This window comes from Aythya marila (assembly GCF_965140915.1).
Source record: "Aythya marila genome assembly, chromosome: 2".
In the NCBI taxonomy this organism is placed as follows: domain Eukaryota; kingdom Metazoa; phylum Chordata; class Aves; order Anseriformes; family Anatidae; genus Aythya; species Aythya marila.
In genome coordinates this window covers 127,107,304-127,121,819 of record NC_139043.1, presented here as the reverse complement: position 1 = coordinate 127,121,819, position 14,516 = coordinate 127,107,304, and the positions used below count along the sequence as shown (strand labels likewise).

The window sequence follows — 14,516 nt, the reverse complement described above, 5'->3', positions numbered from 1 at the left end:
CCTCCTGTCCACAGGGAGGTTTCAGACAGCCTGCAGAAAATGCTCCCCACAACAGCACCAGCTGCTCTAAGCTCACAGTTAATCCATCTCTGCAGTTAATCCAAGAAGCAGGCTATTTTTATTTTTATTTTTAAGTCCGGAGAATGCTACTGGCCACTGAATTAAAAAAAAACAATCTGAGATACTTCAAGTAGCCAAATGGTAATGCAGGGTATTAGTCAGAGGCTTTTAGAATATATTTATACTTTAATAAAATGAATTCTACACCCACAAACTATTAAAATATCCAAATAAACCCAACAGGAGCAAAACATCAGCTCTGACACTGAGCTACTGAGGCCACATGGCCTTTTTCTTCATTGATTTCTCTGGTGCAGATTTGGTAGCCATGGAGAAGCATCTCCCAGGCAATGCCCAGGTCTGGTTCTGTGGAGGGCATGTGCCATGGAGCCTTCCAGCAGACACGCTGGATGTGGACACCCTTGTTTGTGGAGGCTGAAAGGGCCCAGCACCAGAGGTTTGTCCTCGGCCTGTTGTCCTAGCAAGTGCAGCCAGCAGGACAAACAAGAAAAGGGCCTGAAACACAACCAGGTCTTGTTAAGTCAATGGACAGGGAGAACTCTGTAAGTGACTTGTCATTTGGAAATGAAACCCAAATCCAGGAGACCTCAACCCAAAATTCGGGACCTTAAATAGAGATAAAAGCTTGACTGAATGACTCTTTTCATTGGGGCTTATAGCAAAATGCAAACTTTGAAGACTTGGCAGCACTGAGGCTTGTGTCATCCACTTTCAGAGTTTGCTCTATGAATCCCCGGCCAGGTTTAATTCTAATAATCTTGCCAGAAAGACAAGGAGTTTAGGCAATGAAACCAACTTGCCATAAAAAATTTGTATTGTGCCTTTCACGCCGTTACAGAGCTCATTGTGCACAGAGCTGACCTTGCAGCCCTGTGCCTGGGTGAGCTTCTGCAGCTTGTTGACTGCAGGCCAGGACTTCCAGGGACATAACTTGGCTCCAGATTAAAACAGGCTGCATAGGTCAGAAACCGACTGTTGCAGATCTGGAACTTTTGGCCCATCTCTCTGAAGGAGCAAATGATGCCACTTTCATCACTTTAAATCAGAAAACTAATCCTAGGATCCTAGGTGTAATTCTTGATCACCTTTTGAGCTTTTACCCTGAGTATTTTTCCCCCAGTATTGAGTGAGGATTAAGGGAACATGTGCATGTGTGTGTAGCTTGTTCTTTTTTAATAATCCCAGTGCTAGAGGTCACATTCATAGGCTCAGTTTATACAGTAATCTTTAAAAATAACCAGCCTAAGCACTGAAAACACATAGCAGGGGTCAGTCCTGTATTAGCAAAGAAATAGGCTTGATTTATTAATAGGTCTTATTTAAATTTAATTTGCATGCTTTTATGACTTCATTAGACTTTCACCTCATACGGGCACATGTCAGAAGTAATGGAGCGAGAGAAGAGACAAGCCCTTTTTCAGTTCACAGAACCCCAATTCTTTATTAATCACAGCTTGCTCACAATGACATACAGGAAAATAGCACTAATGAAGAGTAGAATATGCAGGCAGCAACCTCCGGGGGGATAGGGACAACTTCAAAACTGCAGGTATTTTGGGGATGATGTGTTAGGTTTCGTGATACTGTACTTGGCACGAGCACCCTGTCTAGTCATTCCTGCTGCTTCAGCCCTCTTTAGTCCTAGATGTCCGTCACTAGGTAGGGTTGGCTAACACTGAAGAGTAAAGATCATGATGAATGGAAGTCAGCAGTGTCAAAAACAAAAAATAAAAGGTAACACCTGGCTCATGGGTTCCTGGTGAAATATTTGGTAGCCTCTTTAACTGTTACACACGTACTATGGTAGCATCAGAGAAGTATCATAGATCATGGCACCTACAAATAAAGCCATTTGATGCTATCTATTATCTGCTCCATTAATAAATTTTCAAGTGGTGAATTAAGCTCACTTTACAATTAGCATTTGTATGGCTGTTTGGCATCATTTAGAATTTGTCATAGCTGGATGGTTACAATGTGCCTTTCAAATTCACCTCAAACTGATACCACTTACTTTTGTTCAGTTGCAAAGCTGTATTTGTTGCCTCTTGCCTCAGAAGCAGAAGCAACAAGCACTGCACACGGTGATTTAACCTCAATTCTACTGCACGCTACAGAGTCCTGTAGCACAAGTTGCATTTAAAGAAACTACATTTTAAGAGCCTTTTGTCTCGGACAGCTGAATGTGAAGTCACGATACCTGTGATCTAGTCACTGTTTCAACAAAGCTTATCGATGGCAAAGCGGTCTAGGTTATCAGGCAATGACTGGTCTCTAGCACCATAGAACTACTACTGACCTCGTGGTGGGTGGGAATGAAAGTCGCAGGGAATGGAGTTAGACGTGAGGTGCTTCAAATGAACAGACCCAGCAAATTCAACTGAGTGGAAATAGACAACATCAGAAGCCTGTTACAGGACATGTAAGATTATGAAATAACTTGCATAATGCAATACTTGTATTTTTTAACAAAAATGTAAGTATTTACAAAATAAGATCCAAGTTTTTTAAACATCAAGCAAATCATTCTGCAAAGAGACCGCATTGTTTTTGTTTTTATTTTTTGTTTCTTTTTTAAAGTTTTTTATTGAGTTCTTGATTTTTTTTTTTTTTAAACCATGTCATACATTTCCCATACTGATATCGCATGATCCATAATAATATAGGCAGGGGGAGTTTACTAATGGTGGGGATGGGTCACATCCACCATTGCTGTTTTCAGCCAGACAGTTCCACCTGGAGCTCCTTGTTTCTACGGACCTCTGCAGCATGCCTCTCCTGGAAAACATCAAGAAGGGAAAAATCAAACCTCTTTCTCATTCTGCCTACCTCGGAGGCCCCTGATGCTAACACATTTAGGTTGTGCATTGGATACCTGTGCAAAACGTGTTTCGCAGCACAACCATCTTTAGAGGATGCAGCTCAGGAGGGGTGTCTCCTACCTGCCCAGCCCAAGGCATATTCATTGCTTACATTCTCTTTATGCTCTGGAGTTCAGTTTTTTATCTTTTATGGCCTTATAGTTCTCAGCACCTCAGAAAGGTTCATTTTAAGGGTCCACATAGAGAGGTGATTCTTGCGGCCTAGAATATGTCACATGCACACATTTCCTCTTTGAATTCCTAGATACTGAACTAAATACAGGGAAGGATGAATGGGCTTGAATTAATTGTTTGCATGTTGTATGCAGAAGAAGTGACAGCTACTGTGTTATCTAGAAGCCACGAACAAAAGTTCACAGATTGTAGTTCTGCTAAGAAGCGTCAATCTGAGTGTTTTGAACATCCGGTACAAGGGCGGAAGGCATGTCCTATGAGGAGAGGCTGAGGAATCTTGGTTTGTCTGGTTTGGAGTAAAGAAGGCTAAGAGGTGACCTCACTGCTCTCTGCAGCTTCCTGAGGAGGGGAAGTAGAGAGGGAGATGCCAGTCTCTTTTCCCTGGTAACAGATGACAGATGTGCAGGAACACAGGCACAAAGCTGCACTGGGGAGATTCAGATTGGACATTAAGAACAGTTTCTTTGCCATGAGGGTGATCAAACACTGGAAAAGGCTTCATAGAGAGGTTATTGATGCCCCATGCCTGTCAGGGTTCTTGGACAATGCTCTCAATAACATGTTCTTGTTTTGTTTTTAGTTAGCTCTGAAGAGGTTAGGCGTTTGGACTCAATGATCTTTGGAGGTGACTTCCAACTGAGCTGAACTGAACTATGTTATTCTATTCTGTTTTGCTCTGTTCTGTTATAATCCCCTTAGACTGAACAATGAGGTTAGCTGTCCTCTCCATTCTTACTCCTGCTGTGATGGAAAAGGGGAGTTTTTACCATAAGTCAATGTTATCTCCTTCTGCCAAGTTACAGCCATGTTGCCTTTTACAAAAACAGCCACAATTAATTTAGACTTATTAGAGCCACTGTATATTCAGATAATTCTGTGGAAATGGGACTGTGGTCAGGAACAACATCTGTTAAATGTTAGGAATGTTCCACTCAGGGTGTTTATAATACTGTATTATTTTTGGCAGTTTATGGGGTTTAGGGTTTTTGGATTATGCCTACGTCTTTCCAACTGTCAAACCACCAGACTTTTACCTCTCATGTCTGACTACTGGAAGAAAAAAACAACACATTAGACAACTAAATGACAAGTCACAAGGTGGCTACAGAAGCAAAATTATTCCTAGCTGTCTTCTGTTTAAGGCACGTCTAGGTATTTTTGTACATTAGGGGATCTTTTATGGGGATTGGTCAAAATGAACTATGGATCACAGGCCAAGACTGCTTATTGTGTCAACTGAACCTGTAAATCACAGTTTCTTATAAGCTCCATAATTTTGAATGCTAGATTTTCTAAGGGACTCATTTCTCAGGACTTGTATTAACTGTAGTATACAAAGGTATCTTTCACTGTAGGAGCTTCTAAACACCACAGCCTTGGGTCATCCACAATTCTTGGTCACTCTTGAAAGTTATCTTACTTCATCTTTTTCTGCATAGTCAGAGTTGGCTTTTGTGTTGGCAAAACTATAGTCATAAAATTTTTAATTTCTGGTCTGTACAAATATTCCCAGATGAGTTATTGACATCTTAGTTCAGCAGCTTTCTTTGGATTTCATGCACATTTGCCATCATATTGCAGAGGAAAAGGGGCTTAGGAGTCTGTTAACAATAACATAGGACAGAGAATATCCAGCTGTCCATCCTATTTTCTTTTGGACCTTAAAGACAGCTAATTGGCTCTTCCCTTTGTTTTCATAAAATTTGGGATATGTGCCTGCAAACTCATCTACCACAAAAATGTCAAATAACCTGAATACAGTTCTTAAACTCCAGAGTTACCCGGTTCACTTATAACATCAATCTTTGGGAAACTATTATTTATTTCTTACTTTATGAGACTTTTCTTACCACCAAGGGAAAACAGGTGCTTTTGGAGATCTCATTGGAAATGTCTGAGAGCTATTTTCTTTTTGTTAAACCATTTACTAACACATTAGAAAGTTCATTGTTGAGAGAAAAAAGCGTATTATTTTTTTAACACTTCTAAATCTTAATTCTAATGTTTCTCTTTCTTGTTTAGAAGGGCTGATTTGGAGAAGGTCACTGTGGTGTTTGGGATTTACTAAAAGGAAATTCCTCTGCCTTTAACAAAGATCTTCAAAAGAAAACTTACTGTCTTTTTTTTTTTTTTCTTCTTTTTCTTTTTTCTTTTGCAAAGCTTCTGGAAGAATAGGTCCCTTTCGATATGTAGGAAAGAGTTCTTTGCTTATTTTTCCCCTTGTCAAAAAGGAAAGTCAAGAACTATACATCCACGGGACAACTGTTTTATTTGGTCACTGACCTTTCTTAAAGACCAAAATCTAAATGCAAGTGACCTTTAATTTGTTCACAGCATTTTCTTAAAAGCTAGAAAATCAACATGTCTTTGTCTTGCTTTCTCCTTTTCATGATGAACCTTTGTCTTCATAACTCTGTGAGAATAAACATGAATGTTGGCCACCACAAAGGTCCCAAACCAAGATTAAGAACAGAAGCAGGGGACAGCTGAGTTTTTAATACACATTTCACCATGACAATCTCGATAGCAGCTTTGCAGAAAAGGACATAGAGGTCCTTGTGGACAGCGAGTTGAACATGAGACAACACTGTGCCCTTGCTAGTAAGAAGGCTGACAGTATTCTGGGCTGCGTTAGGCAGAGTATTGCTAACAGGCTGAGGGAGGTGAACCTTCTGCTCTACTCAGCACTGGTGAGGCCACACCTGGAGTACCGTGTCCAGTTCTGGGCTACCCAGAACCAGAGAGACACAGTCATACTGCAGAGAGTCCACCAAAGGACATCTAAGATGATGAAGGGACTAGAGCACCTCTCCTCTAACAAAAAAATGAGAAAACGGAGACTGTTAAGCCTGGAGAAGATAAAGCTCAGGGGGAGCTTTATCTTTATCATTAATGAATATCAGTACCTGAAGGGAGGATGTGAAGAGGACAGAGCCAAGCTCTTTTCAGTGGTGCCCAGTGCCAGGACAGGAGGCAATGGCCACAATCTAGAGCACATGAGATTCCCTCTGAACACCAGAAGCACTTCTGTATGGTGCGGGTGACAGAGCACTGGCACAGATTGCCCACAGAGATTGTCTCCTCCTTAGAGATCTTCAAAAGCTACCTGAACATGGTCCTGGGCAGCCTGCTCTGGGTGGCCCTGCTCCAGCAGGGGATTGGACCACATGGCCTCCAGAGGTCCCTTCCAGCCTCAACCATTCTGTGATTTTTCAAAAGTGGTTTAGATAGGCATCAGGGGGCTCTGTTTTAAAAATAACTCAAGTTTTGCAACAGAAAAGAGCTACCCTCAACCTCTCTTCAAAATATTGGCTAGATTTTCTCCTCTAGTCTAGGTGAGGAGTGATGGTGCAGTTACCTTTTCTTGAAGACGTTCAATAAGAGCAGCTAAATTAGCTTCACGGTTTTCTTTGATCTGTTCCATTTTCAGTATCAGCTTTTCCTCTGCCATTTTGCTGAAGTTGTTGTTCTCCTCCAAAGCCTTTTGGAGCACTTCTCGCTCATGTTCTCTCTTCTCTGCCAGATGTTTCAGCACCTGGGCCTCCTGGGACTGGGAAACAGAGAGACATGTGGCTGAAATTAGTGTCTCACACACCCACGAGGAGTAAAATAACCCCCTCAGGGCTCTTCACAGTGTTTAGAAACTGTGTAAAGTTTGTTCCTTTGTTGTTACAGGCACAGTTTGGAAAGATCACTTCTGTATATAAACAGTATTAGTGTCAATAATAGGGGCTTAGTGGCACTGGCTAAATGTGGGGAATATGACTTATGCAGCAGCAGAGAAGCCTCTGAAGTACTTCTGTTAAAGAGAAATGCTGTTAATGAGAAATGCTGCCCTCAGCTACTGCAGTGGTTGCTTAACCTCTCAGAGCTGTGGTCTTTTAGATAAGAGAGTTTTATTTGCAGAGATCTGGGATTGGAGGCTGAAGTGCACAGTGTTAAAAAGGAGAAGAGGCACATTTTTTGCCCAGGCTGGACAGTCCTTCAGTGTGCATGAATTGTTAATAACAGGCTTTGAAGTTTACCACTGTGAAAGATAAACAGAACCAAATCAGACAATGGTTTTTCCTCATGATATTTGTGTTTCACTCCATCTTGGTAATTATGAAAGAAAAAAGGGTTTTATTTTATAGAAACTAACAACAACAACAAAAAAACTATTGCTAATTTAAAGTTTAAATTCTACCAGGAAAATGAAAAGTGGAGGAAGGAATTAAGCACATTCATCCTATGCACAACAGTGTGCTATTCTTTGTGAACGCAGAAGCACAAGCTTTGTCATTGTTTTTTAAATCAAATTACTGACATGGAACCACTAATCCTAGGAGGGAAGCCAAGGAACTTGCAGCAGTGGGCCCATCCTCCAGGCAAGTCTAGTAGAAAAGACAATATGTTTCAGAGGGGTTATTTGGAAATGATAAACAACATTGTATGCTCTTGGGTAAAATAAATTAGAGGGAGCATGAGAGGCAAACAGAAATCATGGAATGAAATAAGGCTCCAGGAAGATAAGTGTATATTTCAGTGCAGATAACAATACACTGTTGCCATTGTTAACCATAAAAATGAATTAGTTTAAGGCCTAAATTAAGGGTTTTAACCAATAATTACAATTAGCGGTAATGAATCCTATTAAATTATATCATGTGGTTTTTAATGGAGTGAAAAAAGCTGCAGTTCTCTTACATGTAGAAGATCAAGCGAGGAAGAGAAAACATTTTAACAAAGATAAGGTAAACATACAGGCAAATGTACTGACAAGGCAAATTAAGCAGATTCTAGAAAAGGGAGCAGAAACCAGCCAGAACACCTTGCATCAAGACATTGGAATAAAACATCTATAGCTTTAAAAGGCTGCAATGGCTTGAGATCAGAGATAAATGCAAGTTTTTAATAATCTTGGCCACTTACTATATTTGCTTTCACCTCTATCCTGGTCACAGTTACGGGCTCATTTCTCAGTCTACGACCCTTGAAGCACTCGATGATGAGAGTGGTCTACTGAACTGGATTGTACCTTTCAAAGATCTTTGTTGCTTTTACCACTATAGCACATGCTGAACAGCTACTAATAGAGCAAGTAGCAAGTACTTTTTAGATCTTTCCATCAGACAAAATTAATGTTGTGCAGGCTAATAGATGTTGCAAATGGGAACAGAAAGTCCCCAGACAGGCACAGGCAAGAAGAGTTGAGGGAGTTTCTCTGGCAGAGAATGGAAGGAGAATGAGCCAAAGGGAAAGGCACCTGAGCAAAGAAGGTGTAGCCTGACTCAAAATTCATTAAAAAGCACGCTTACCAAAAATATCAATAATTTTAATAATTGCATGATAAAAGGCTTATTTTGAAGCAAAATGCTTTTTTCATGTCCTTAATGTTTATCATTTCTTTAAGCATATGCCGTTTCAAAATGGAAAAAAGTTCTTTTGAAAGATTTTGTAAAATGTAAAAAATAAATAACTTAATATCTTCATCCTGTTGGAATGTCTTTGGACCAACCTGTGTGGCTAAGTTTGACTAGTGCTTATGAAGTTTTTCTGCATTTTCTTTTTAATTTAGTCTTTAATGGCAATCTTCTGTTTGCTTTTAGAAAAGTTATCATCATTTTGGCTGCTGATCTGAATTTTGTGAACATATACATAAGTGATTTAAAAGTACCTTTGATAATCTAAAAAATACTTTCTTTTCTGTTGGGAGTTTGAATCAAAAAAGATAATATGATACTGATCTTCATGTCCATTCCCATGAAAGGTTAAAGAAGTGTTTTAGTTTGAAAGGCTAGCATTTCAAGATGTTAAAACATACCTTGGTATAAGGTGTTTATATACAATCAAGCATTTTGAGATTTGGTAAGTAGACATGTCCATGGATGTATCCCATGGAGATGCTATAATAAAAAGCAAGCTTTGGACTATGACTCTAAGCAGTATATTTGAAAAATAAACATTGGCTTTCAGTGGGAGGTGTCAAAATGCCTTTGGGTCTCTGGGGCACTTGCCTGTTTGTCAGAATTTGTTATCTTCCATTGAAGCCCTTTGCCTTCTGGAACTACTTCCTATTATCATAAGTCCATGAGAACTGTGAAAAATTAGAGTTACCTATCAGAGTACACACAGTTCTAGAGGCCACACTAGCAGATGATGTATTCAAAAGTAATTTAGTCACTAATGCCTGATAAGGAAGAAAATGCTTATGTGGTAATTCAGTGTTTTCTGGAAGCAAATTGCATAGACACTGGTAAGAGTCCAAATGAAAGCTAAGCCAGGCCACGGGAACTGACTGCATGTTCCTAATATGATTTTCCTTTACAATGTGCCTTAAAAGGCATTCCTTCTTTTCCTCCTTCAAAATGTTTGGGGTACCCAGAAGTGGTTCAAAATAAAGGACTCCCCTCCCCATCACAAACCATCCAAGGGGTAGAGTCTCATTTAAACTGATGTTCTCCTAATGCCATTTACAACAGCTGTGAGTCTGTCTGTTTGATTGTATTCAGATCACTTTTGAAATCCCCTTGTGATGATTTTGGAATGTAGTTGGTGTGTTTTTGTACTGGATTGTTGAATGATTTTCTGTTTCAAACACATTTGGCAAAAGAAGTTGGCCACCCAGCCTGTTCAAAGTCTACTATGCATCCAGAAATTGCCAAAATGAACGACCCTTGATACCTAGTGTGGCTGGGATTAATGAACTCCCTTTGTTGGTGTTGGCTTTTAGCCACTGTGTTTGGACAGTCTTGACATAGGATTCCAACATACACAGGAAGTTTTTATTCCAAGTTTAATTTTCAACATTGTATTAAAGTGCTGGAAAGGGTATTCTCAAATCCTTGATAGTCCATTTTCTAATATACTTGTAAATGGTTTACAATAAATGCTTCTTGCATAGTTATGAGAAAATGAGGGAAAAAAATCTGGAAAGGGAATGGGAGATGAAGATTAATAAGGAGAGAAAAGTATAAAATGGTGGAGAAGGGAAAAAAGAATACTTAGAGAGGAATATTCAGAAGACTTCTTAAATATTAAATGGCTTAATCAGTGCAGCTACAGCTGCAGCTAGGTGTAGAGGAATAAAAATGTAGTTAGATTATTCCTGGTACAGACACTTTTGCTCTCAGAAATGTACTTCTGTGCTAAAAAGATGGATAATGTAGGCCAGCTCTTTAAGAAATTCATGCCATTTTTCTAAAGGATCATGTGCAACCTCAGTTTCCAGAGATGAGTGCTTCACAAAGAAATCTTTATCTCATGCTTATCTGGCCAGAGATAGATGCAGACAACTTAGAGCTCACTTTAATAGAAAAATTATTTACAGAAATTCTATTTAGAGATGCTTTAAAAATTGTTATTATTATTAATTACTAATTATTATTATTATTACCGAATCACAGAATCATCTAGGTTGGAAGAGACCTCCAAGACCACCTAGTCCAACCTCTGACCTAACACTACCAAGTCCTCCCCAATTATTATTATTATTATTATTATTATTACTCACAGGAATAAAATTCCACTTACCTGAATAACAGGTGCTCTTGTTTTCTCTCATTTATCTATTTTTCTTTGTTGTATAGCTCCAAATATTGAAATCATTTATGCAGAGATAAAGGATTACTCTTAAAGCAAGGAATGGCCTCAGAAAAATTTTAAACTGGGAAACTCAGCTTGAGTGCATTTCCCTGACAATCTTGGTTATTAGAGTGTGTGAGACACACTACCAGTCATGAGAGTTCCACTTTCCTAATACATTTATTCACTCTATGGCTTTATTTTAAATTAAATTGTTCTGCAGAAGCTGAGAAAACTTTGGTATTCTTCAGTATATTGTGTACTTAAGAGATACTACAGGGCAGGATTAAAAGCTCCAACTGCCATGCAATTGCCAGCATATAAATGCCCAGTTATTAATCAGAAGGAAGTCATATGTTGAAGAAGTGATGTTTTCAGGGCTGGAACTGGGATTTTTCCTTCCATATAAAGCAAGGGAATGAGCCCAAGTTAGACGTTACTCATAGCACTGGCTTCCTCCATCTCTTTGTTGTTACATCATATTCCTCATCACTGCCTACAACTACCCAAAGTGAGGCTGCAGCCAGGAGGGTGTTGGTTTCTTTTCTCAGGTGTAAGTAATAGGATATGATGCAACAGCCTCAAGTCGTGCCATTTAGATAGGAAGATTAGATAGATTTAGATAGGAAGAATAGGAAGATAGGAAGAATTTTTTCATGGAAAGGGTGCTCAAGCATTGAAACATGCTGCCCAGAGAAGTGGCGGAGTCCCCATCCCTGGAAGTAAGTAAGAGATGTGTGGATGTGGCACTGAGGGACATGGTTTAATGATGGGACTCAGTAGGTCAGATTGATGGTTAGATGATGATCTTTATGGTCTTTTCCAGTCTAGATGATTCTATGACTCTTTGATTATATGATTTTATATTAACAGTGTTAACAACTCATATAGCTTTAACTCTACAATCAGCAGCATGAAAGCTAAAAAAGATGATTGTTCTCTAGCATTCGTTGTGGTGCTAACTACTAAGGACTGACATGATTTAATTTCATCCCAATACAAAGCCATTAAGAGGTTTTCATTGCATATGGTTTCTCTCCCTCATTCCAAAGTCTACTAAAAATGTACCTCCCTTTAGAGTTTCATTTTCATGCAAGTTGAATATAGGCAATAAAGATATATGATTCAACATACAGCTTTTGAAGTCTGTACATCCAGTGCAATTGTGGCTGAATATTCAAAACCAATAGGTAAAATTTGATAAATGCCAAAAGTTCCTTAAGAAATTAAATTCTGCTGCTTCCAACGTCACTGTGCACTAATTTCTTAAGAGGAAATGATGACGAGATCTTTCTGATTATCTACCAAGATGGGAAAATATAGTGCACACATGCCAAAGAAGTAATGGGATAATAATGACACACAACAAAGAGGGTTCTATAAACAGAAAGGACAAGTCTGTCACTAGCTCAAATGGTCTTGCTGTATGATGTAAAAAGGAAAAATATCTCAGGTGAAAATCTCAATTTGGTCTGAGAGTATGAGGTCACAGTGACTGTCAACTGAGGTAGGAAAAAGGAGGAGAAAAGGAAGGAGCCCTATAAAAACATATAAGGAAATAAGCATGAACGATGAACATGAAAAAGCATACGCAGGAGGCTGCTGGATTGCATGTATTGCTGTAGATATTCTCACGACTTTTAAAATTTATTAAAGAAAACACTGCCTAATTGACAGAGCAGGGCGTAATTCCTAAAAAGTGTGAAATCAGTTAGTAGTGTTTCAAAAAAGGCTATTCTCATCAATTAGTTATACTTGATTTTAATTAGAACTGTGCTGGAAGGACAGGATCTGGAACGGTTATGCCAGATAGCTGCCATACATAGACAGAAAAGTATGATAACAACTGCCATGTTGGATCTCAGAAAATGTCTGCCTGATTTGTCTAGCAGCAGAGAGTGGAAGGAAGATTCTTAGGGGTAGTGTATACAAAGCTAGGCAAATCTGCCTAATTCTTTCCTACATACATCTGTCTTCCTAGTTTCCATCAGGTTAGGTATTTTCTGAGCCAGATGTTGCATCCATATAATCATGTTCTGCAAGGTACCGCTCTACCATTTTTTTTAATTTGCTTTTTGAAATAATTAATATTTTAATAACATCTAAATAACCTGTGTTAACAAACACAAAAACTTGATTAAGCAATACATGCAAAGGTAATTCTCTCTCTCTGTTTTGAAATTGTTATCTAGTTTCATTGAGTGTTTCTTCCACTTTGGATTGCATGAAACAGAACATAATTGTTCCTATTCATCTTCTCATTACTATTCATGACTTTATAGAATTTTATCTTCCATCTGTTGTCTGTCTCCAAGCTGAGAAGTGGACTGTTTAATTTATCTTCTTATACTCTGGTTGCTTTTTACCTTTCTCTGCACTATACACTTTTTTTTTAGACCAAAACTGCAGGTGATACTTGGGATGTGTGAGCACCAAGGACTTGTAATGAGGCTTGGTTCTTTTCCTTGCAATTTCTGCTGCATTGCCAATATGGAAGATTTAATCTATTAAAATAACTCAGTTAGTTATATGCTCATTCAGAATGAATATAGTATTAAGGGGAAGAAACTGCAGGTGTCTGTACTGCCATCACTGATTACTAGTTTATGGCATAATGAGCTCTCTTTTAGGAAGAAATGAACAGTAATGAAATCAATGAAATGAAATGTCTGGGACATTCAATCTATATTTCCTACTAAGTATATGCATAATATCAGGCTTCTTAATTGCTGCCATTTCATTCTGTGTCCAAATCTTTACTTGAGCATTTGTACTCAGTACAGAGGTACTTCACAGATTGAGTCTTTGAAGCATGTCATCATTTGGGTGTGTGAAAACTCATACTTCTGGGCAGGTGCTACTGCTTATGTGTATGCCTTTCACATTTAGACATGTCCTTCTGCTTTGACACAAGTAAAGACAGAAGCAATAGTGTTAATGTGCAACATTCGAATGACTGAATTGTTCAAATTAGTGAGATTCAGAATAGTCTGGTTTCATTGCAAGTCAAAAATAAGGGCCAGGTTTTAAGCAAATGTCAGCAAACCAGATTTACTAACTTCAGGGGATTCACTTTTCACCACACACCACTGTAACGGATCCACTGACTCTCCCAGGGACCCCTGATCTGGTCTGACAGAAGCAAAAGGAGAGCAGAGAGCTTTTTGCTGTCGAGGCTGTCCCATGTGCTATCTGCATCTCAGGTTTCTTGTCCAAAGCTATCAGTATTTTAATGACATGTGTTTCCCAAGCATCCAAATCAGTCAGGTTTGTCTGCAAGCTGCTGAAAGAAAATAAACTAATTTTTTTCCTTTAAAAACATTAATAGATTTTGTCCATGCAAACGTACTGTGGGTCAGTGATGGTAATGCAAAACAATGATGGCAATGGATAGGGAACATGGCTGTTATCCTGTATAATGTCTGGTGTAATTACTAGTATTTTATTAAGGCAAAATACCTTTCTCCTCTCCTCTGCAGCCTCCAGCTTCTTCTGGATCTCCTCAAGAGAGAGTTCTTTCTTCTTTGGAGAAGCTAAAGTTCGTGGTGCTTCTGAGACCGGGGATGGTGGCTTTAGGATCAGTTCAAAAGCCTGGCCTGAGGCACGTTTGTTGATCTGTTTAACTTCCATGTCTGCACGATAAAGTGAGAAATGTTAAGTCTTTCAATACTTTGGTGGTATCAAGGAGAGAAGCAGCACTGACATTAATGTAGGATCAGAAGTACAGACAAAAGATTTAGCATCTTTGCATTGGACATTTAAAATGAAATAGCAGATTATGGGCTAAAAACTGTTCTCAGAAGCACATCCCATTTT

General features: G+C 38.9%; 1 protein-coding gene across 1 annotated transcript in view; it reads right to left on the bottom strand.

Moving 5' to 3' along the window:
• Nucleotides 1-1,533: 1,533 nt before the first annotated feature.
• Nucleotides 1,534-14,516, bottom strand: part of STMN2 (stathmin 2) — a 35,869-nt gene continuing 22,886 nt past the window's right edge. The window contains exons 3-5 of the mRNA XM_082752816.1: nucleotides 14,160-14,332; nucleotides 6,496-6,687; nucleotides 1,534-2,859 (exon numbers count right to left, since the gene is read on the bottom strand). Of these exons, the coding sequence (XP_082608942.1) occupies nucleotides 2,800-2,859; nucleotides 6,496-6,687; nucleotides 14,160-14,332 (425 nt within the window). The 3' untranslated portion in view covers nucleotides 1,534-2,799. The remainder of the gene's footprint in view (nucleotides 2,860-6,495; nucleotides 6,688-14,159; nucleotides 14,333-14,516) is intronic.